This window comes from Doryrhamphus excisus, linkage group LG11 (genome assembly GCF_037039965.1).
Source record: "Doryrhamphus excisus strain RoL-2023G ecotype Guam linkage group LG11, RoL_Dexc_Guam_v1.1, whole genome shotgun sequence".
Taxonomy (NCBI): domain Eukaryota; kingdom Metazoa; phylum Chordata; class Actinopteri; order Syngnathiformes; family Syngnathidae; genus Doryrhamphus; species Doryrhamphus excisus.
The window spans coordinates 933,039-955,000 of record NC_136367.1 but is presented as its reverse complement, the minus strand read 5'-3'; the positions used below and the strand labels follow the sequence as shown (position 1 = coordinate 955,000).

The window sequence follows — 21,962 nt, the reverse complement described above, 5'->3', positions numbered from 1 at the left end:
GTCAGCCTCCATCCTCGCTTCGGCCAATTTCTCCTTCTTGTTGGCCTCCAGCTCCTGTTCCTAGAATATGAATAGAATATATAGAATATATAGAATATTCCAAGCATCAGCGAGCGTTTGCAGCGTGGAGGATGAGAACTCACGATGGATGGACTACCCATCCTTTACGGACTTAGATTTGTCCCTCGTGGTTGTTAGCGTTGACATATTCACCATATTCATCACACATTCCAACAACATGCATGCTAGGTTAATTAGCCACTCCAAATTGTCCATCGGTATGAATGTGAGTGTGAATGGTTGTTTGTCTATATGCGCCCTGTGATTGGCTGGCCACCAGTCCAAAAGTCAGCTTGATGCGACCTTAATGAGATGAAGCGCCATGGACGGACAGAGTGTGTTAACAATGCCATCTTCTGGTGGAAAGTATGAACTGCACACACCGTTTACAACAAATTCGTAGCCTAGCCTACATTCAACCTGTTTGTTTTTGACTCCTGTCATAAAAACATGAAAAAAAATGTGTAAACCTGTCATCACAAGACAGAATAAATTGTCATACTATTCATTGCAATGTGAGGGCCTGCCACTGCTAAATCTCCATTACACTTCTGAACAAGTCAACAAAAGCAATCCAAGAACAGAGAAAGACATATTTGATATTTCAGACACACAGACTTACCATCTGTTCCATTGTACAGGCAGGCTTTAGTGGGAAAGACGCAGCAGAAGAAGAGAGAGAAGGCACAGATTAGAGGAATGACCAAAACCAGCTTCAGTAGTAGTGGGTAGTATTTCAACATAATGCCTTGCCAGTAGGGGGGAGAGCTTTCACAAACCATCATGCCAACACAGCCAAGGGAGGAAGAGAAAGACAAGTCAGAAAAGAAAAAGGCAAACGTAACAACAACGCGGTCGGCTTACCAGTCGGTGTTTGATGGAGTCCGAGTCGGGGGCTTGGCCTTGCTTGGCGTGGAGCTGCAGCTGGAGAGAGTGAAGCTGCAGCAGCTGGTCGTGGACCTCTCTCTCCACCACCACCCGCTCCGCCTTGGCCTCCGTCAGCTCAGAGCGGAGGTCTACGAGCTGGGCCTGCAAGGGGGAAGGTGGTCTGATTTTACTGGGATCGGTACTCGTCCTTACATGTGACTTACATGTAACACTGCTCTCTAGTGGTTGGGAATTGTAAGTTCAGCTCAGCCCTCCTTAGGCCAAAGTCCAATTCCACCCCCTTACCTTCTTACCCATAGGTTTTGCACGTAAACCAGAATGTGTCCCAATTCTGCTAAAATCATTCTTCACCACTGGGGGGAGTGTGTTGGGCCGGTAGTCATCGAGGCAGGAGATATGAGTAACTGTTACGTTTGTTCACTTCCTGCTTTCCTAATATAGTTTACGTTTTTCTTTTTCTTTTTTCACGTACCAAAGTACTCGGTGATATGAGCATCCAATGCCATAATGTGTACCATAGTAAGTGTCAATATAGTGATATATATAGCACATCATGACTGCGTGTATTGTTCATTCTTTATACAGATGACTGAACACAAAAATCCAGCGTGGCAACATTCAGGGAAGGCTTGGTGTGTAATGTGCAATGCATTGGTGAGCATGGGGGCTGAAAAGGGAAAAGCCAAAAATACGTCAAATATGTGGATCCACCTGAAACGTCACCACCTCGAGGCCTACCATGAAGCTGTTCATGAAGCTAACCAGAATTTACTATAGCAATGTTTTGCCCCCAAAAATGGCAGAAAATGGACAATGATGTCCCTCAAAATATGACAAATGTAAGCTTGTTGTGTTATACTATGTAAAAAGGTTTCTCATGTTCACGTTTGACAGGATAATTGAGATGAATGATGAGTGACTTGTACCGCTTTCACGTCGCCATTGAGCATCAGTGATATTTCCAATATATACATATGGTTTTATACAGGGAGAGTGTAAGTCGTGTAAGTCGTCCACAATAAAAATAAGAGCTACTGACCTCCAGTTTGTGGTTGAGTTGGAAAACAGTCTGGGCTTTGTGACACAGCTGAGCAAAGCAGGAGCTCAAGCTGGTCATCTTCTGCCTCCCTTCGTACGTAATGTCCACTTGGTCTGGGTCGATTTCCCCCAGCAGAAGGTCGACGTCCACAAAGGCCTTGTCAAACTCTTTCTCCAGCACTTCCAACCAGCGGAATACCGACATGCCGGGGCTGAGGGCCGAGTTGTGGCCCGCCGGAGAGCATCCAGCAGAGGCGGACATAGCTAAAACCCAGCAAACGTAGACGTTAGCTCATCCACGAAGCAACGTTTGCGGTCTCGAAGGCGACGGCTGTGTGGCTCTTTGGTTTCTAACGCTAAATAATAGCAAAAGCCGATGGCGTTACAGTATACACTATACACTATACATATACTGGATTTTACAATAAGTCGCTGCCGACCAGGAAGTCTCGCAGCAAATCGTGCGATGCGGCTATTTAGGTCTGACTCCCAAGGAAAAGCAATAGATAATCGACCGCCGCTGTCATCGCGTGAAAAAAAAATGCGCGCGTGTGCATGACTTCTTGTTGCTTGTGACGCTCTACGAAAAAGGTGCAATACCGCCACCTGCTGCATTGGCGTGTGAACTAAACCTTCCTAATAAACCCCACAGCTTGACCGGGTGAACGAAAATACTTTTCTAGGTGTTATAATAGACGACAAAATACTATATAACTATATTATATTATTGTGTGGAGACACGGGGAAACCTTCAAACAGGTAAGGCTTTCATTGAACATATGATTATTGACAAATGCACCGTGTGGCGGCGAGATCAACCACCACCACTTTCCTGTTTTGCTATGACTTATTTCTTGAATTCAATTCAATAGTTTCTCGCCTCAAGTTTGCTTTTCTTTTGATTACGCCTGCAAAATAAGGCAAAATCAACAAAATGAACTTGTAAGAAGCCGTTTTATTCTCTGATGAGAAAAAATGTAACCTTGGCGGTCCTGATGGCTTCCAACGTTATCGGCATGACAAGGAGATCCCACCTCAGATGTTTCATACACGGCACAGTGGAGCGGGCGCCATCATGGTCATTCAATGGAACAATGTAGCTTCAGGTTGTGCAGGGGCGTCAAACGGAAGATGTCTATGTGTACTATGTGTGCGTTTTGATGTTCTACCTAGAAGATCCAACAGCCCAAAATGTAAGTTCTTACAACTACTCAACTGGTGAGATTTTGGTGAGGACAACATGAGTTGAATCACGTGTGTTCAGGCGAGTAACCACAACGTCTCCTTTTCCCTTCCGTTTGCTGCCCGTCTGGCAGAGGTGTCTCTGGGAAGCTCTGACCCGGGCCCAAAACCTGTCTGACGGTCACGTTGATCCTGGAGCTGTGGATGTACTTGGAGCACACAGCCCAGTCCTCCGACGACACCTGCTGCTCCACGCCAGCGCCACCCTGTTGGTCGGACACCCAGCTGCACGCCACTTCCTGGGGTGCCGGGACGATGCGAGGCACGGCGTGGTAGAGGAGGCGGCTCTGCCCCGACATGACCATCAGGTCTCCACTGTGCATGTACATGGCGGTGGGGGGGTCCTGTCTTTGTGTGCCGCCCAGGAGGAAGATGGCGGACTGGCCAAAACTAAAATACAAAACATGCAGAGTCCGTGTGATGGCTGGGAAACATCACAAAAACCCACATGAGTGATTTTCCCTGGTCGTCGTGTCGCCGCTTGGGAGGACTTTTCTTGTTCAAATACAACTTTCTTCACTTTATTCCCGTACAGCTGGTGCTGTTTTTTATTTCACCAATTTCAACTTTTTATGTGTAACTTTTCTTCAGACCAACATTTTAAGACCAGCTTAGCTCCTAAGCTTAAGGGAGGTTCCAAGTTGAGCTTCAAAATGTTTGACGCCCCTGCACAACATGAAGCTCCACTGTTCCATTGGAAGGATCATGATGATGGCGCCCCCTTCACTGTGCCTTGGGATCTCCTTGTCATGCCAGTAACGTTGGAAGCCATCAAGACTGCCTAGGTTACATTTTTTGTCATCAGAGAATCTGTACCTCTGTTCCTCTGTACTCAGGAAACAAACATCTTGTGTGTGTGTATGTATGTGTGTGTATGTGTGTGTGTGTGTGTCTTCTTTTCCTTCTTTAACATGGAAAGCACTTTGTGCTACATTTTACGTATAAAAAGTGCTGTACAAATAAAGTTTGATTTGATTTGACAGTGTGAATACCTGACAGAAATTGACACCGAATCCACATTTTTGCCAAGATTTTGGCTTTTAAAGGCTGAGCTCTTAAACGTTTGATGGTTTCACTTCCTTGCAGTAAATTGCTTACTCAAAATGTTTTGTCACACTCCCGTTTCTTCTTTTTGCATTCAGTAGAAAATGTAAATTCTAGCCATTTTTCAACTGGTCTTAAGATTTTGATCAGGAGTGTATATTGACTTTATTATCATAATATATGCACTTAAAGTCCAATTTCTTTGGTCATGTATTGCTGCTGGTTTTGTTGTGATGATGATGAATTTACTGTGGATTTTAAAAAAGGCTGCGGTCTCACATAATACGTAAACCATGGCAATCTTGGAGGTATTGTACACATTAGGGTTTGCGAAGGATAAAACCATGTGACCGGATATCTGATCGATATGATTCATCAAATCGTTCAGTTTAAAAAAAAAACTGAAACACATACCTGAAGGACAGGAGTGGCCGACTGTGATCCAATTCAGATTCATCCACGTGGATCCCTAAAGACGAGTCGGATCTGTAGTAATTGAGGATTCCCGCCTCTGCGCTGAAGCCTGGAAAGCCGCAGGCAGCTGCTATTTGGTGGGACAGGAGGCGGAGCTCAGTCGGGAACGGAGTGTAATGATTGGCAGAGTACGTCTGGGAAAATAAGAAAGCGTTTAGGCATATAGCATGTGTGCGTCTATTAAAAGCACTTTTTTACACTTCTATATACCATCTTCATACTTATTGAGTCATCTAAGTACGACATGTGCATTGACAAACGTTATTTCTAGTACAATTATCAATCACACTTCCAATGATGGCTATGGAACCAAGTACTGCGATAAGCAAGCTTTAGTATTGTACTATTAGATTACCATATGCATGCAAATCATCTGAGGTTACCTTGCTATTCCAGTTGTAATGGTAGCCCAAAGTCACCCAGCGCAGCCTCTCCAGGAGTGTTTTGGGTTCTCTCTTCCCAACAGGACGACTGGAGGAATTCAAACACAGACGACACTTAGGACGCAAAGACGCAGTGCACTTATTCCTTCATTTAAACCAGAAACATGCCATTAACCGTGCAACTCTTACTCTACCTGCTTATGTATTTTTATTCAAAATATGAACATATACTACGTTTACATGAACATGGAAAAATCACAACATCTGCTGCTTGCCTCAGACCGACCCTCCTTTCCCCTTCCTGCCCGAGCTGCACCACGGGTCCTCCATGACGACTCCACTTTCACTCACTCAGGAGTACTCGACAAAGACTCAACTCAAGTTTCACTGATTCTCGGGACTTTACAATGACTCGTATTTCACTGACTCATGAGTGCTTGACAAAGATCTTTCACAGACCCGTGCTCGATGAAAACTGGAGTTTCACTGACTCACGGGTGCTCGATGAAGATTCGAGGTTCATTTAACCTGAGTTTCACAGATTCACGGGTGTTCGACGAGACTTGAGTTTCACCGACTCATGATTACTCCACGAAGACTCCAGTTTCACAGACTAATGGATTCTTTGACGAATACGCTAGTTTCAGAGATTCAGTCTTCATCTTGATGAAGACTCGAGTTGCACTGACAGAGGTGCTCAACAAAGACTCAGCTTTCACAGACTCATGGGTACTCAATGAATACTGAGCAGTGATCACGTTGGTGAGGCTGCTAAGCTGTGCGTATGCATGTGGAAGCACCTGAGGTTGCGTACACTCTTGGCCCAGATATCCTGAGTGTCAGTGGGAGACATGTGCATGTCCAGGTTGCAGACATTTGGCTTTTGGGGGTAAGTCTTCAAACACTGACGAACCCAGAAGGCCTGAGAACCTCGGAGGAACGGGTTACTGATGAAGATGAAGCCTGAAAGTCACACAATGACGAAAGTGTACTAATGAGTTGGTTATTATTGCCATGTCAGCGTTACAGTAATACCTGGGTAACCCTGCAGATTAAAGGCTCGCCAGTCTCTGGTGGGCAGTAATCCAACCCTGGCAGCATCACAATCACTCACTGCATCGGGGTCCATTTTGACTGGGACTACCTGGCACATACATACATACACAAGACAAAATTAGTGGAATTAGTTCATTTGTCTTAACCACCAATCGCGTAAAGTCTGGACAAATCAAGAATCACAATCTGTAATGCAACTCTATGCGCTTGTAGCAAAATAGCCTCTAACTTCTACCTTAAACTGACACAGAATCTTTCCAAGCGAAACAAGCTATTAGCCATGCGTCATGTACAAATGCTCAGTTTTTCCTGATATTTTGATGTTTTCTTCACCTTGTCACTTGTCGTACTTTTGGAAAAATCAACAACATCGCTGAAATCCGGCGGGGGTGTTCTCCGCTTGTAAAACTTGAATATTTTTCTGAAGGCATCCTCGCGACACTCCACTATGGACGCCGGCTTCTTGGCCATCTTTTTTGTTTTTCTTGTACGTCACATACCAGTGCAGCACCGCCACCAACTGGTCGGAAGGTAATATGGTTCGAGACCTACCGAGGTCTCTGCCAACCAGTGTCCCGTTTCACCGGTAAACTACCATATTTTGCCCTTTCCCCCGACGCCCTACGGTTTTCAGTCTACAGTATTTTAACTTTAAAATATAATTTCCGGTTCTGCCGGAAGCAGCATTCGGACAACACATCAACACACCCGGTTACCGGTAAGGTCAGACCTTCTAATAAAATAAGTCAAATAACACAGTTGTGCCTGTGAGTTGTACCACATTGGGGTCTTTACACATTATGAAGAAAATAATGTATAATATAATGATTACATTGTACTGTATATTATGATTTGGAAAAAAAAGATTGGCGGAACTTACGTCATTTGTCAAAGTGTCTTCTGGGAAAGAAAAAATGGCAGCGCCATCGAGGAAAGTGTTTGAGGTGTTTGTATCAAAAGTACCATGGACTGTTGCTGTCAGTGAGTAGATTTTTAACAAATATGTTACTTATAGTATATGTCAGTAGCAAGTACATGTGAGTACAAGCTGCTCAATGCGGTTGGCGGGTTTATCAGGCAGTCATGTCTAACATAGCTAGCTAACATGCTAAGCGTGCTCTGTGTTGTGTTTAAGGTCGTCTGTAAAATTAAATATGGTCACTTTCCAATTCGTAGCAAGACGATGAATACGGTGTTTGGTTCAAGTGTATATATATTTTTTTCACCAACATAATCCTTTATAAAGAAATGTTCCTTATTTAAACTCCATCTCAATTGACTTGTCTTTCAGAGGAGATGAAGGAATACTTTGGGCAATTTGGACAGGTGAAGAAGTGTCTGCTGCCATTTGTAAGTGTCCTTAGCTATTGATGATGTTTACAATGAATGTCATGTTTCACATGTACATGTTTGTGTGACAGGATAAAGAAACCGGCTTCCACCGAGGCTTCTGCTGGGTGAGCTTCAGCACGGAGGAGGGATTGAACAACACGCTGCAGAAAGAGCTACACGTCCTGGAGGGGTCAAAGGTAAACACTGTGCACTTCATCCAGGATTATTGTGAGTTTGGATCAGTATTGTTTTGTTTTCATTTCAAAGTTAAAGCAATTTTTGAGTAAAATAAGCAAAGAAAAGTCAATTTATTCATTCATTGACTTTTTACCCCTGATGCTCTCATGTGTCCAACAACTTATTTCCTGAGTTTGTAAACAATATAACCAAATGTAAATATGAGCACAAGAAAAACACAGAATAACAATGTGAAAATAAGCAAATACAGGTCAATGGTGTGATAACACTGCATTGTTTGTATTTCAAGCTTCAAGTGCAGAAGAACAGACGGCCTTTTGGACGCAAATCCAACAACGGATTTGACTGAAACTCTGTTTGGGAAAGTCTGTGTCTTAGTGTGTTCAGCCATGATTATTTATTGTAACCATTGACATTGGAATGCAATAAAAAATGTGTTTCATGTCTGTTCTGGTTGTTTTCTTCTCAGGATAATAGGCTTTGATGAGAAGTTGGTTTGTGGTTGTAAATGATGTGAACTGCTGGACGTGACATTATTTATAAATGGAATATCTTCATTGTTAAGAGCATAAAAAACCTGTTTATGACCAACCGAGCAATAACTAAATAAATATAATTCCATTGTGTGTTGAGGGTGTATTTATTCTTATGGATGACACATTTCTCCCACAAAAACAGACAACAGATGACAGTAGAACGTGTGGATGCTTGGCCACATGTTTAGCGTTTTTAAAAACCATGTCATAAAATGTATTTAGTGCAAAAATATGACAACCACCACGTACTAAGTCTGGGTCTGAATTTGTGCATACTTAACAGACTGGTCTTACCAACTGTTTAGACGCTGGTGGCTTTGTGTAGAGGCAGAGTGGCAGTCCAACATGGCGAGCAGCTTCATAAACACTGGAATCAACATCATCCCCCTCATCCTCATGAAAAAAACGGGAACAAACATTCTTCGGAATTGTTCTGCCTTCAGTTCCCTGCCAGTGCTAGTGAGCTCTGAAGTTCTTCCAAGTGGTTTCTTGCTTGTGTGATCATCATACGGATGGCGTCCTGGTGGAATCATGAGCAGAGGAGCAATAAAGTCCAACTAGCAAGGCGTGTAACGGTGTATGTGTTTTATTATTGTGATTCAGCTGTTGGTCTGGCTAGCAACGTGATCTTTGAGAAGCTCTAAACGCCGGATCGTCTCACCTGGTCTGTGGCATGCACATTCCTCTTGAATTCATCCCTTGCCCAGTCTCTCAGGTACTTCCTGTCTCGCTCATCCGGTACTTGCCGTATGGTCCTCAACATGTTCCTGTATATCCCCAACACTTGCTTCCTCTGTAAAAACTGGAGGTTTTGGTTTGGACAAGGAGGTGTTTATTGGTTGTATCTTGACTGACATTTTGTGTTATTTTATATCGTAAAGAGTTTTGACTGTCAAAAGGAATTCTAGTTATAGTAAGATCGTCTAACAACACGTCATACATTTTTACTTTAGGGACTATTGTTATTTACTGTAAACGTTTATCACTCTTTCTTTGCGTAATAAACATATTTAATGACAATCATAAAGGTGCAGGCAACATTTTACCTGTTTTAAAGAAAGAGCAGTCGGTGGTAACCTTGATGCCGCCATCACATGACCGGAAAATGAGAGGAATACAAAATGGCTGACTTGTCTCCCTCTAGTGGCGGGGAGGACGAATATGTAACATTTGCTTAAATATGCGTATTTCAGGACTAATAATAGGTTTATTTAACCATGAAGCAGCATGATTTAACAATATACTTCTGAAAAACCATCATAGATGACAACTATCGCTGGTTCATGTGTGAAAAAAATTATAAAAAGTGGAAAAAAGTTTAAAAAAGGAAAACAAAAGGTTGTACTGGATAGTTCTCCAAGTCTGCAGTAAAAAACTGTTGAATAAAAATCAAAAGCTGTCTGTGATCATTTATTAAGTCATGATTTGCAGGCCGAGGGATGCAGTCCCGTCATATTTAGATTTCACATGATAAACGTCAATCGGTCTTTCTTACAGCATGACTGCTACTACTTCCCTGATGAAGATTTTAAAAAGTGTACGAGTCATATGAGCATAACGAGATAATACATGAAGGCACGTGTGAGCAGCATGGTCATGTCTTATTGTCTGATTTCCTTCCACGACGAAGGAAGCGGTCACTGATGGTCAGCAGTGACCAGTTCAAACCACTGCCTCAGCGCGTCACTCAGGGTTTCTGGCAAGGCGTTGACGTCTCGCAGGATGACGTAGAAAGGGAAGGGGAACTCGTCCATGTAGGAGCGGATCTCAGGCAGTTCTCCTGGCCCTTTGAATATCGGAACTCTGATGTCCAGGATGGAATCCTGCGTTAGAACAAAGGGATTTCTACAATTCGGTATTTTCTGTCATACATTAAACATTGCATGCAACAGACTGCTAATTGTATTGTATTTTATTGTATTGTATTTTATTTTATTGTATTGGCTCGGGTCATAGAGTGGTTCGAAAAGCTAAATCCTGTTTCTTACCCGTGAGCTGAGACTGTCAAGAACCACAAAGATGAGGAAGACGTTGGCACCGCGTGACGCTCGGATTTGCGCCATCACTCGCTCCTTCCCTTCCAGGAACAAGCCTCGACCATCCGACACGATGAGCAACAGCTGGGCCGTCTCTGCCGAGACAAAATATGGAAACTTCATACAAGAACAGCTTTTTTCCCCCCTCTGCCATCTTATAACGTCTAAACACCAAAGACCTTCTTCTAAATGTGCTTTTTAACATTATTAGAGACCTCTTGACATGAAATAGCACCCCTATAGTCATGTTTACACTCCTGTTACAAGCTAATAATTATGGCTACAACAGTAGCCCATGTTAGGGATTATTGTGCCTGTTGCTGCAATACAGACAGCCTGTTGCTCCGCCGATCAAGTCTGGTGCTTGTGTATCTCACCCAACATTACAGTAACATCACCAAGTGACCAGTGTAGAATACTACACATCATTATGGCATTGGATGCTCATATCACCTCTTACTTCGGTACGTGACAAAAATAAAATAAAATAAAATTTTAAATAAAAATTTTTCACATCAGAAAAAAATGTAACTGTGAAGTACTTACCTGCATTTGTAGATCCTGGAAACTGCTGCCGTGCTGCAAGAAACATCTTGGTGGAACTCTCTAGGAACTGCATCACACACATACACAAACTAGAGTCATTAGCTAATAAACATGTTGATTATGGTTCCATCTAAAGCATTTATGTGTTTTCTTGAAGTATTCTAATCTCTCAGTACCATCCTGATCAGACCCCAGCAGGCTTTTGGGGCAAACGTTAATAAATAAATATAATGTTACCAAAAAAATTAGAAGCATTAGTCAAAATGAAAGCGTCATTTTTTTGGGAGAAAATATAAACTATGCGTTACATATTTTTCTTATTTGCAGTAATTTCTGTATTTATTCATATTTCTGTAAACAGATTTGCAGATTTCCTATATAAGCCGCACATGTCATCATAAAAAATATTGTGGCGTGCATGAGTCCGCGAGGACCGGGAGCCAATCATGAGCTGTGAGAAAACTCAACGAGCTCATCAACGGATCACACAAGGTCAATAATCAATATAAGTCCGAGTCACGGTGTCATATTAGATAGAATGCTAAAATCATCCCACAGCAACTTAACACTAAGAAACACGATACCTAAGAAATATACAAGTACCAGCACGATTCGTTCTAAATCTTTCACACATGTCACCGCTTCCCACCTGAGCAATCCTGGTCTTCTTCTGCTGGAACTGACAAAGTCGGAGGATGCGAGCTCCAGACTCATCGCTGAATTGCAGCTGGAAAGGATGGAGAAGCTGCACCTGCTCGCCAAAACTACACAACACCACAAACAAGTTTTACTTTCAAATGTAAAACATTCCTTCCTGGTTAGTAAACCATGAAGGGCCCAAAATGAATGAGACTGTCCAGCATATGTAAACTTGGAGCACTACTGCAAGTCACGCAGTTCATGCATCATCCTGCTCCAGCAGTGGATGAGGAATAAATAAACAAACATTTTGTGTACCTGCATACTGACACTTGTCCAACTTCCAACAGCGTGAGTGCATTGACGATCACTGACAGGGATTCAAACGCCAGCTGAAAGACACATGATGACCAATGATCCCCTAGGTATACACAGTATGTGGGTAATTGTCACCCGTGGAGAAGCAGGCCTCACCTGTTTGGAGTGGTTGTCCACCATGCTGGATGAGTCGTCTATTGCCAGGCAGATCTGGTACTGCCTTTTGCTGGGCTTGGTCCTCCTCAACCAGATCTTATCCTTCCGGAACTGACTGGCAATGTAAGGGATGACTTTTCTCATGTTGAGACGCTTTCCTGTGCGGTAATCACCTCTGTGGAGTTGGGCGACACATTTCCAATGATCACAAGAGAGCATAATAATAATGAAAAAAAAAACAAAAAAAAAAAACACGGTGGACACTGGTTTACATTTACCAACCCAAGGTATTTGTTTTTAATCGTAATATTGTGAAAAACAAAACAAAACAAAACAACTAATAAAGTTGTCATTTTTGGAATAAAGTCAAAACATTATGGGAATAAAGTCATAAATACAAGAAGAAATTTGAAATAGTGGCAAAATAAAAATTAAACTGCAGAAATTATTTGAAAAAAGCCGTGCAGTAATCCCTCCTTTATGGCTGTTAATCGGATGCAGACCTGACTGGGATAAGTGAATTTCCACTTATTGGCTCATCGTTGTGCACTTTGATTTCCTTACTCAATCCATTCCATAGTTTGATTGTTGATTTTCATCTACATGAGCAAACTTGTTACATTCCTTGCATTATGGACTTTTTTTTCTTTTTTTAAGTGTTTCAAATTTAGTTCTTCCCTGGTTTTCTATGAAAATATATGTTAGGCAGAATTACCGTAGCTAAAACGGAAGGGGGCGTCACGCTAAAGATGTGTGAAAGTAAAGCATGCTGTACGTTGCGGCGGTACTGACTTGAGCTTGGCAGCCTGTGTGGGTTCCAAAATGAGGCGAAGCTGCTCACACAGTTGCTGTGACAGAGACGAGGTCAAGGTCTGGTACTGGCGCCACATGTTCTCCGCTGCCCTCTCCTGGATCAAACATCCAACATTCAAACTTGTTACTTTTTACACTGTTTATGTCGGAGATCCATCTACGTAACTTCATCATCAAGTCCTGGTCCAAAGTGCCCGCTTAAGTCGCTTTTGTCAACATAAAATACGAGAGCCAGTAGGGGTCATTTCAATAAAAAATGTATTGGTAATTTCATTATCATTACTAACCTCATCATCAACATCAACTGAACTACTACTAAAATTAGTAATAACAAAGTCAAAATATGAAATACTTTAAAAAAAAGTAATTTAATTTCATTTAATTTGAAAATCGTCATTTTATGAGAATAATGTAATATTAGAAATATTAAAGAAACACGTTATAAAAACAAAAATCAGAGTATTATGAAAAACAAGTGCTAAGTTGTGGAAAATTACATTGAGGAAAAAGTGTTTCGAGAATAAAGTCAAAATATTATTGAAAGAAAATTTACAAGCAGAAAGTTGAAATATTTGAAAAAAACAACAAAGAATGGAAAAATCTACAGTAATTTTACTAGAATTAAGTCACAATATTGAGAAAAAAGTATTCTGAGAACCAAAAAGAGACGTTTTACAAGAACAAATGCATATTATGAGGAAAAATAATGTCATTTTACTCATAGTAGCACATAAACATATGTTACTTTTGTCAATATTATGAGAAACAAAACAAAGTTGTCATTTCTGGAAAATGAATGTGAATAAAGTCATAATACTACAAGAAGTACATTTATGACTTAAGAAGAAACTTGAAATATATAATATGTTGTCCTCACTGGAAAAAGTTTGGACATCCCTGATCTTGTTACACAGCATTGAAACCTGCACATCACTTCCTGTTCAGTGCAAAGTAAGCTTCAAAATGTGGTGATACAAATATTTGTGTACCTCCTCCTCAGTTCCTGGAGTCAGTTTGTGCCACAGCGCTAACTGCAACTCCATCTCCTTCCTGATCACCTCGGGGTCCTTCTCTACTGTCTGAGCAGATAAACACACACGCAGTTCATTGTGTTATTACCCTGAGAGTTGTGCACACAGACAGAAATACATACACATAGTACAGTAATGCCTCATTTATGGCGGTTAGTTGGTTCTAGACCCGCTTAGAGCAGAGAAAATCTATTTACAAACATTATTAAAGCCCTTTAGGTATGAAATAACACCCCTACAGTCACCTTTACACTCATATTACCCAATAATAGTAGCTATTATACAAGACAATGAGACATTTTGGACATAAATAAGACATAAGATGACACATCACACATGTTAGCATTGGTTCAAGTTCCTTATTGCTCTGTATAGTACTTCCTGTGGTGGCTATTGTATCATCAATGTAACATTACTGACACCTAGTGACCAATGTAGTGTACTACATACCGTCACGTCTTTGAATGAGCCTTCTGAATGCCTTATATTATTTTATATTTATTAATGTAGACATTTTCTTCTTGAAATGCTATTCGATTAATCATGAAATGTATGAATTAATATATTTAAAAAAGAACGTGACAAAGCAGCAAAATTTGAAGCGACCCTCGTGAGGATAAGCGGTAGAAAATGAATAAATCAATAAATGCATGATCCAATTGTTATTGGTAAAAAGTGTACATAAGAGGCGGTGTGGACCTGCGTGGTGTCCATGAGCAGCTCGGGAAGCGTATGGAAGGTCGATTGTGTGTTTTTCTCAGCTTTCTCTCTCGCTGGGGGCTGCCGGCTCTCCGTATGTTCACCCTCTTCATTTTCTGTCGTCTGCACATCCATGTCCCCACTCTCTATACCTGTACAGAAACACTTATTCACACTTAAGCCAATGTCACATCATAAACGTAATGCAATTATATAAAGTGAGGTTAGCAATAATGTATACGGTGAAGCTTTCATTTGACCAGATTCACCCTTCAAGCTTGTAAATCAGCTCATCGCTGATCACTTTTCTCCTTTGTTTTGTTGAAGTAAAATTCCTAATTCATAAATCCAATATTTTTGTAACTAGGGCAAAGACAACCTGTTTACAACCTTCTAAACACATATTTTTAAAAAACATGATTAGAGTCCCCCAGACATGAAATAGCACCCCTACAGTCAGCTTTATACTTCTATTACCCAACATAGTAAAGATAATAAGAGAAAATAAGGCATAAATAAAACTCATGCCTGTGTGTGTTGCTGTAAATGTGTTCCAGTGCAAGGAGAGTTGAATGGAGGGGCGGACAGGAAGTGACGTTGGAGGGTTCAGAGTTGAGTTGTAGCTTGGCATGGGTTACGAATACAACAGTAGTCTGTGTTAGGGATTATTGTGTCTGCGGTGAGATCATTCAAACCTGCAATAAAAGCCTGTTGTTCCAGGTATCATGTCTGGTGCGTGGTACTACATATGATCACAACGTCTTTGAATGCATCTTCTGAATGTTTTATATAGGAAGTATTTTACTTGTTCTTCTTCTTTGTGTTTCGGCTTTTCCCTCTCTGACTTTATCTCCAAGGCCTCTGACGTGTACTATTCCTCTGATGTACTCCTTCCTGATCCTATCCATCCTGGTCACTCCCAACTCAGCATCCTCATCTCTGCTATCTCCAGTTCTGCTTCAACTTTTACATTTTATATACGTATTTTACTATATTTAGCCATTGTTGTGCTTGAAAATGCTTCATTTAGGTAAAAACATTTTTTAATCTGCTTAAATATGCATTTTAAAAAAAAACAATAATGGGCCGCAAAACAGCACAATTTACTAACATATATATTTATATTTGAAAAATGATGATTGAGTGAAGCTGCGAAATTGGAAGTGCAGAGTATGCCTCACCTTTCTGCGAGGACTTTGTTGAGTCCAGTCGCTCATGTTTCAGTTCCTGGACTTCAGCAGCTTCAACGTCTTCGTCTTGGTGCTCTGTTTCCATGGCGACATCATCCGCATCCTGATCTTCAGCCTGGTCCTGTTGAGGTCTTCCTGCTTTCTGCTGATCGGCATTAGCAACATCTGAGAGCAGTAAAAGTATTGATTTCATTTCCTGCCACCTCAGACTAAAAGGTTGATGATGGAGTTGTTCCACACCGTATGTTTGCGTATCGTAAGCCTCGTCTCCGTCTTTCACGTGCTCGTACAGGTCAGACTCTTGCCGGCTGTCGGGCTGCCGGCGGTCTTGTGTTTGATTTTTAGCGCTCTCGATGGTGCGCAGACGCTTATTGATACGCTCGTTGTAGTCGCCCATTGATCGCTCATTGTCCGCTTGGCCGGGTTTTCGTTTGAAGCTCTGCAACATTTCATTCATAGCCGCTTTGCTCCACAGGAAGGAAGGTTCACGAGGCTTTTAGCCGAGTGGCGAGACATTACCTGAGTCTTGTTATGCGTTTGTGTCTGCAAAGCCATCCTTGCCGCAAACTTTGACTGGTGACCTGCTGATTCGTTGGCATCGGAAGCGCCGCTCCCGTGCTCCTGAAAATACACCATATTTTGGGGATTAACTACCTAATATACCAGGGGTGTCCAAAGTGCTGCCCGAGAGCCATTTGTTGCCTGTGGCTGTTTTTCTATTGGCCTATTGGACATTCCAATAATATACTTCAACAAGAAATGGCAAAAATTAGAAAATCTGCAGCAATTTAGGCAAAATAATAAAGTCAAAATATTAAGAGAAAAATTTTTTTTTTTTGAAAATTGAAAGTGCTGATGACATAATAGGCAACAAAACTAACTTGCCTACAGAACCATTTTCTCTGCCGCTTATCCTCACTAGGGTCGCGGGTATGCTGGAGCCTATCCCAGCTGACTACAGGCGAGAGGCATGGTACACGCTGGACTTGTCGCCAGCCAATCGCAGGTATTATTAATTATACATTATTATATATTACCATAATGCATTTGTTGTGGTATGGTTTGGCGCCATTTTGTATTTAAAAAGCACACCTCTTTGGCTTCATCCGTCTGTGACGCTTCTCCCGCCAGCTCCACAGCAGCGTCACTCTGCACGTTCTGCTCCCCCGTTTGCCCGTCAGCGCTGTGCTCCTTCCTCTCCACTGCTTCTGGCTGCTCCTCATCATCATCCTCGCCTTCAGCGTCAGCATCCTTTGCAAACAACAGTTTTGTCAGCATGTGCTTGCTTTGCTTCCGCCTACCCAGCATGTCTTGCAGCGGTGTAATAGTGGTATAATCATTTAATAACACCACCTTAGTATCGGCTGCTTCCTCTTTGGGAACGCTCTCATCTTTTGCCGCCTCGTGTTCCTCGTTTTCCGCCTCCCCGTCTTTCGCTGCTTTTTCTTTATCTTCTTCGTCCTCTTCCGTCTCCATCTTGGGCTCCGCCTCCAGACTGCCATCATCTTCCTGTTGCTCTGACTGGTCCTGTTCCATCTGTTCCAGTCCTTCTTCTTCATCTCCATCCTTCTGTCCATCGTCCTCCCCTTCCGTGGCCATGGCTTTGTCATCAATATCGAATGGGTTGTCTTCTGAATAGTTGAAACGCAGCGCCGGTCAGTGACCTCACATTTTTACATTTACGTCAGTTCAAATTGCACAAATTGCACATTTCCTGACCAAAACAGCTTTGAGGCTGCCGCCAGCATCTGATCTCGTCTTAGCGTTCAAGTGTACTGACTTGGATCATGGACACATTTCTTATACAGCAAGCCATTCTACAGCGTGTTCGATACCTTTCATGGACGTGTGGCATCATTATTAGACTTTCTAATCCTACAATCAAACACACACAAACGTCATAGAGGAGGCGCTGCAGTACTCGCTTCATCCTGAGGGGCGCGTGGGAGCTGGAAGGTACTTGTCACTGCCGTCCTTCCGTAGAGAAGAAAAGCCAGCGGTTTTTGTTTTTTTTGTTAAGTATACTGTAGGCTCTGCTGAATGAATGAATGACTGCCAAGATGGAGGCTTTACAGTGGTGTGTATGTTCTTCAAGTACGAATATGTTTTTTCCGTCTATAAAAAAATGAATAAATGTACAATTTTCTTATAGTTTTACTTTCCGGAGCAACTCGGAGTTTCGTACAGTAAAGCCATGATAGAGAGTGACAGTCAGTGAAATTTCACATATGAAAATGCAACGTTGTTCCAACAAGAACAGCACTCACCGTCACCTTCATCATCTCCCTTGTCTCCTGTCTCGTCATCTTGGTCCAGGTTCAGACCCTCAGGCAGATCCAAAGCCTCAGGTTCAGGTCTCTTATCCTGCTGGCCATGGTAGGGGTCCACTTCGTTCTCGTCAAACTCCCTCTAAGAAACGTAGTAAACATCACACTCAGTTCAAAATGGCTGCTATTGACATCTTGTGTCATAGATCTATCCAAATCCCTACAGGAGTTTAATCTAATCTAATCTGGCCAAAGAAGAAGAACATCAAGGGTGAAATGATGACCTCATCTCCTTGTTCGTTGATTTTGGCTTTCTCTTCTGCGTCCACACGGTCCTCCTCTTTGCCATCTTTGTCTTTGTCGTGCTCTGCAGCATCCAGGTTGTCATCCTTTGCCACTAATTCAGATTGACCCTGAACGCATCATTGTTGGATACCATAAGACCAAATCACCTCTCAATACATGACAATAATACGTTTCATTGTTTTTGTTTTTAAGTTGGTCCTGGATGTTCTGACAGTTGTGGTGTCAAGTACCTGATCCACGCCTTGGCCAGATTCTTCCTCTGTGTCACTCCCTCCGTCTTCATCATCATCCTCGTCATCCCCCCACATTCTCTCATCCAGGGTATCCGTCTGTCCATCACCCAGATCCCCCATCTTTTGGTCCAACTCTTCCTTCTCCTTCTCCTCATCAGATTCATCTCCACCTGCACATCAAACATGGAGGAATCAGTGTTTCTGGGACAAGATATTAATAAAGATATTCTCCAGGAGACGTTTACCAGCGTCATTCTCATCCCCGTCATGCATTTGGCCATCAAAGTCCTCCGACATCTCCACCGCATTGTCTTCAGCTTTTATTTTCTTCTCATCTTGTTGTTCTTCCTTGTCCTTGCCATCGGTAAAGGTGTCCTCCACCTGAATGCAAAGACATTCAACGGCTGATTCAACAACCACAGCAATTTTGCCAATACCCTTCATGGTGTCAATCCCAATCCCAATCCCAATCCCAATCCCTGAGTGGGAAGCTACAATGTAATATTTTCTGTCAGAATGTTCCCATTAAAAATGAATGGGAAATTTATTGGCAACCCCTACTGGTGGAAAATCATTTTATATTTTTCATGACACAGGGTGACATGGCTCAGAAAGCAGAGTGGTTGCTGGTTCAATTCCAAATCCCAAGGTACTGAATGGATTTGGATGGATTTTTCAGGAATTGTTGGAAATAAGATATGGAAGGACTGATTACATCCTGGGGGTGATACGGATCACCGTCTGGATTTTTGGCGAGATAGGACCATTTTTGGCATTTGTGCATATAAAGCAAGTTCAAATCTTGAGCTTCATCACCTGGTCTTCGTTCTCAATTTTGTCACTGACATCCTTGGCACCCTCGCCTTCTCCTATGCCACCACCCTCATAGTCATGGAACTCTGTGGCACCTTCACCATCTCCAGCCGCCATCTCCTGAGGCAAGCAGAAACCCTAAGGAGAACCGTCACATGACAAGAATTAGTCAAATGAAGAAAAAAAAAAAAAGGAAAGGCACATGGAATTCTATCCATTTGCTGACCTTCTGAGCAAGCTGGGTGAAGATGTTGGCCAGTACGGACAGCAGTTTCCCAGTGGATCTGTGGACTCCCACCGACACAGCCAGGTAGTAGCGAACCAGGTCAGAGTAAATCCCCAGAAGAGGCTCAACACGAACCAGCATCCGACATGACCTTTTGACCTCCTGAGCGAACAGACACACTCAGTCAAAGCTGCATCCAATATAGTAGAGCTGGAATCTTAGATTTGGGAATTTTAGACGCTGGTCCGTGTACCTGAAGCCTCTGTGTGGGAGAGGCGTTTGTGTGCTTCCTTAAGCAGTCCAGGAGCCTCTCCAGCCTGCTGTTGACACCCCCCACGCTAAGATCCTCCACATCAGATGCCAGATCCTCCTCCAGGTGATGGCTGAGGTGTCCAGGCTTCAGGAGGTCATCTTCACATTCTTCACCGACCTCCTCCTCCGTCCTCTCTGGAGCTGATTTGAAAGGACGAGAAAGCGTCATACCTCCTCATTTCACATGACAGATTTAGCGGATTTACAATTTTTAAAAAGTTAATGAATGAATAAACTATGCCCTTTGTGGTTGAATACAGCATATTCTTAAATAATGCATTTTTAAGCTCAATTTATGGATTTCTTTTTTTGCAAAATGAAGTACATTCAAGCACAAAAAATGGTTAAATGGAATACGAATTGGCTGCATGGTGTTCGAGTGGTTAGCGCGCAGGCCTCACAGCTAGGGGACCCGAGTTCAATTCCACCCTCGACCATCTCTGTGTGGAGTTTGCATGTTCTCCCCGTGCATTCGTGGGTTTTCTCCGGGTACTCCGGTTTCCTCCCACATTCCAAAAACATGCTAGGTTAATTGGCCACTCCAAATTGTCCATAGGTATGAATGTGAGTGTGAATGGTTGTTTGTCTATATGTGCCAGGATGACAGCTGGGATAGGCTCCAGCACCTCCGCGACCCTTGTGAGGATAAGCGGTAGAAAATGAATGAATGGATGAAATACGAATACATATATGGCATTCAGAAGACATATTTAAATACATTGTGATGATGTAGTATTCTACACTGGTCAGTAGGTGTCAGTAACTGCACTACAGGACGAACTGTGCTGGACAGGAAGTAAAAAAAAAAACTCCAATGCTGTTTGAGTCTATAACAGGGGTCGGCAACCTTGGTAATGGTATTTATTTTATTTATTACTGATTGTAAAAGTACCAGATGGAGGGGTAGGATTTAATAAGCTTTGCTTCTTCCTACTCCTTTTGGACATGTGGAACTGGGAACTGATTATGGGATGCACTCAATTGTAATCTGATGCATGTTCAAATGAAATAAAACCATTACCATTACCATTACCATTACCACATGATACCATGCAGCATCCATATCAAACTTGCACTTTCATATCAAGGCACGCAGGCCGCCAGTTTGAGACCCTGGTGTAAATGTATGACTCACCTGTGTTGTCATCTCCTGGCTCATCACTCTCCCTTCTCTTCACGAGCGTCTGGACAGCACAGAGCACGCCGCTGATGTTTCTTTCCAGCTCAACAGCAAACTCATCAGAGAATGCGGACGTCTCCTCTGGAAACAATCAGGCATCCCATCACGTGACGTGAACGTCTGCATTGTCAAACGTTTTGTGCACTCACCCGAGGGAGGGTGTCCGACCGAGAGAAGCTGGCTCTTCCAGGTGGTGAACTCGGTGACGTTGGTCAGTAACTCCCCCCTGACGAAACGCAGGCTCTGGATAATGGCTGGTTGAAGCATGTTGCTGCAGACGCGTGAGTCCGGCATGAAGAATTGCTCAACATCACGCAGCTGACACATCACAGCGGTCAGGTGATCGAAAGCTGAGCAGCACGATTGGAAATGCTTCCTGTGCACAGAAGCAAGAATAACGTGGAATTATCTCGATATTGGTTTTTATTACAAGCACACGTGCTTACGCTTTACCGTGTAAGTAGTGCTCCGTCTGAGCTCCGCTGCGTCATGTGATGAAGCTCGGTCTTCAAGGTTAATGTCTGCTTCAGCGTTGTAGCGATACGCTGGTTGAGCTGACTCCAGGCGGCATCTCCTCTCCGCATCCGGCAGCCAGGGGGCTGGCGATGATCTGCCAGCGGAGATGCAAACCTTAGAGAGCTTCTATTCTCTCCTTCCGGCTGCTGGGGATCTCCAGGGCAGCACTGCAGAAGCCAGGAGAGCTGCTGAAGCAGGGTGGAACACCGAGCGGCCAGATCCTGCCCTTTCGTCACCCAAGCGTGCAGATGTTCCTGCGGCAGGAGTGGGCAGTCTGCGTCCTCACTGCGGCTTTGGAGTTGGACCCTGATGTCCTGCACGGTGCTGATTAAACTCCTGTTGATCGTCACAGAACTCATATCTACATTTGTTGGATGGTTTCTTTGAAGCGTCCGCGGAAATATTCTCTGCATAAATATCCGTAGCGGTC

General features: G+C 42.9%; 5 protein-coding genes across 7 annotated transcripts in view; 1 reads left to right on the top strand and 4 right to left on the bottom strand.

The window, feature by feature from the left end:
- The window catches only part of gopc (golgi-associated PDZ and coiled-coil motif containing), a 21,248-nt gene extending 16,413 nt beyond the window's left edge, over positions 1–4,835 (bottom strand). For 2 of the 3 annotated variants that reach the window (XM_058063266.2, XM_058064793.2), the window contains exons 1-5: positions 4,687–4,835; positions 1,988–2,250; positions 925–1,089; positions 683–706; positions 1–60 (exon numbers count right to left, since the gene is read on the bottom strand). The exon at positions 1–60 is cut by the window's left edge and continues 116 nt beyond it. In XM_058063266.2, the coding sequence (XP_057919249.2) occupies positions 1–60; positions 683–706; positions 925–1,089; positions 1,988–2,250; positions 4,687–4,729 (555 nt within the window). In that variant the 5' untranslated portion in view covers positions 4,730–4,835. The remainder of the gene's footprint in view (positions 61–682; positions 707–924; positions 1,090–1,987; positions 2,251–4,686) is intronic. The other variant, XM_058065241.2, reaches the window with a different exon arrangement.
- On the bottom strand, positions 2,923–6,867 carry alkbh1 (alkB homolog 1, histone H2A dioxygenase). The gene is made up of 6 exons (XM_078794480.1): positions 6,519–6,867; positions 6,165–6,273; positions 5,930–6,092; positions 5,130–5,217; positions 4,687–4,880; positions 2,923–3,618 (listed from the first exon to the last, which is right to left on the bottom strand). Exons 1-6 carry the CDS (start codon positions 6,654–6,656, stop codon positions 3,237–3,239), a joined length of 1,074 nt encoding a protein of 357 aa, XP_078650606.1. The 5' UTR covers positions 6,657–6,867; the 3' UTR covers positions 2,923–3,236.
- Positions 6,868–7,006: 139 nt separating this feature from the next.
- Positions 7,007–8,326, top strand: slirp (SRA stem-loop interacting RNA binding protein). The gene is made up of 4 exons (XM_058065364.2): positions 7,007–7,166; positions 7,477–7,535; positions 7,607–7,714; positions 8,005–8,326. The coding sequence occupies exons 1-4, from the start codon at positions 7,100–7,102 to the stop codon at positions 8,062–8,064; spliced, it is 294 nt and encodes a 97-aa protein (XP_057921347.1). The 5' UTR covers positions 7,007–7,099; the 3' UTR covers positions 8,065–8,326.
- Positions 8,327–8,336: 10 nt separating this feature from the next.
- On the bottom strand, positions 8,337–9,389 carry lyrm2 (LYR motif containing 2). Its single transcript, XM_058065488.2, has 3 exons — positions 9,298–9,389; positions 8,913–9,053; positions 8,337–8,771 (listed from the first exon to the last, which is right to left on the bottom strand). The coding sequence occupies exons 1-3, from the start codon at positions 9,340–9,342 to the stop codon at positions 8,691–8,693; spliced, it is 267 nt and encodes an 88-aa protein (XP_057921471.1). The 5' UTR covers positions 9,343–9,389; the 3' UTR covers positions 8,337–8,690.
- A 498-nt stretch (positions 9,390–9,887) lies between these two features.
- The window catches only part of mdn1 (midasin AAA ATPase 1), a 46,373-nt gene continuing 34,298 nt past the window's right edge, over positions 9,888–21,962 (bottom strand). Inside the window, exons 79-102 of the mRNA XM_058065282.2 lie at positions 21,470–21,868; positions 21,166–21,392; positions 20,972–21,097; positions 19,778–19,977; positions 19,525–19,686; positions 19,302–19,436; positions 18,731–18,866; positions 18,483–18,655; positions 18,231–18,359; positions 17,947–18,088; positions 17,033–17,310; positions 16,772–16,930; positions 16,199–16,300; positions 15,920–16,118; positions 15,671–15,844; positions 14,490–14,641; positions 13,749–13,838; positions 12,739–12,854; positions 11,947–12,121; positions 11,791–11,864; positions 11,483–11,597; positions 10,834–10,900; positions 10,240–10,382; positions 9,888–10,074 (exon numbers count right to left, since the gene is read on the bottom strand). Of these exons, the coding sequence (XP_057921265.2) occupies positions 9,889–10,074; positions 10,240–10,382; positions 10,834–10,900; positions 11,483–11,597; positions 11,791–11,864; positions 11,947–12,121; positions 12,739–12,854; positions 13,749–13,838; positions 14,490–14,641; positions 15,671–15,844; positions 15,920–16,118; positions 16,199–16,300; positions 16,772–16,930; positions 17,033–17,310; positions 17,947–18,088; positions 18,231–18,359; positions 18,483–18,655; positions 18,731–18,866; positions 19,302–19,436; positions 19,525–19,686; positions 19,778–19,977; positions 20,972–21,097; positions 21,166–21,392; positions 21,470–21,868 (3,859 nt within the window). The 3' untranslated portion in view covers position 9,888. The remainder of the gene's footprint in view (positions 10,075–10,239; positions 10,383–10,833; positions 10,901–11,482; positions 11,598–11,790; positions 11,865–11,946; positions 12,122–12,738; positions 12,855–13,748; positions 13,839–14,489; positions 14,642–15,670; positions 15,845–15,919; positions 16,119–16,198; positions 16,301–16,771; positions 16,931–17,032; positions 17,311–17,946; positions 18,089–18,230; positions 18,360–18,482; positions 18,656–18,730; positions 18,867–19,301; positions 19,437–19,524; positions 19,687–19,777; positions 19,978–20,971; positions 21,098–21,165; positions 21,393–21,469; positions 21,869–21,962) is intronic.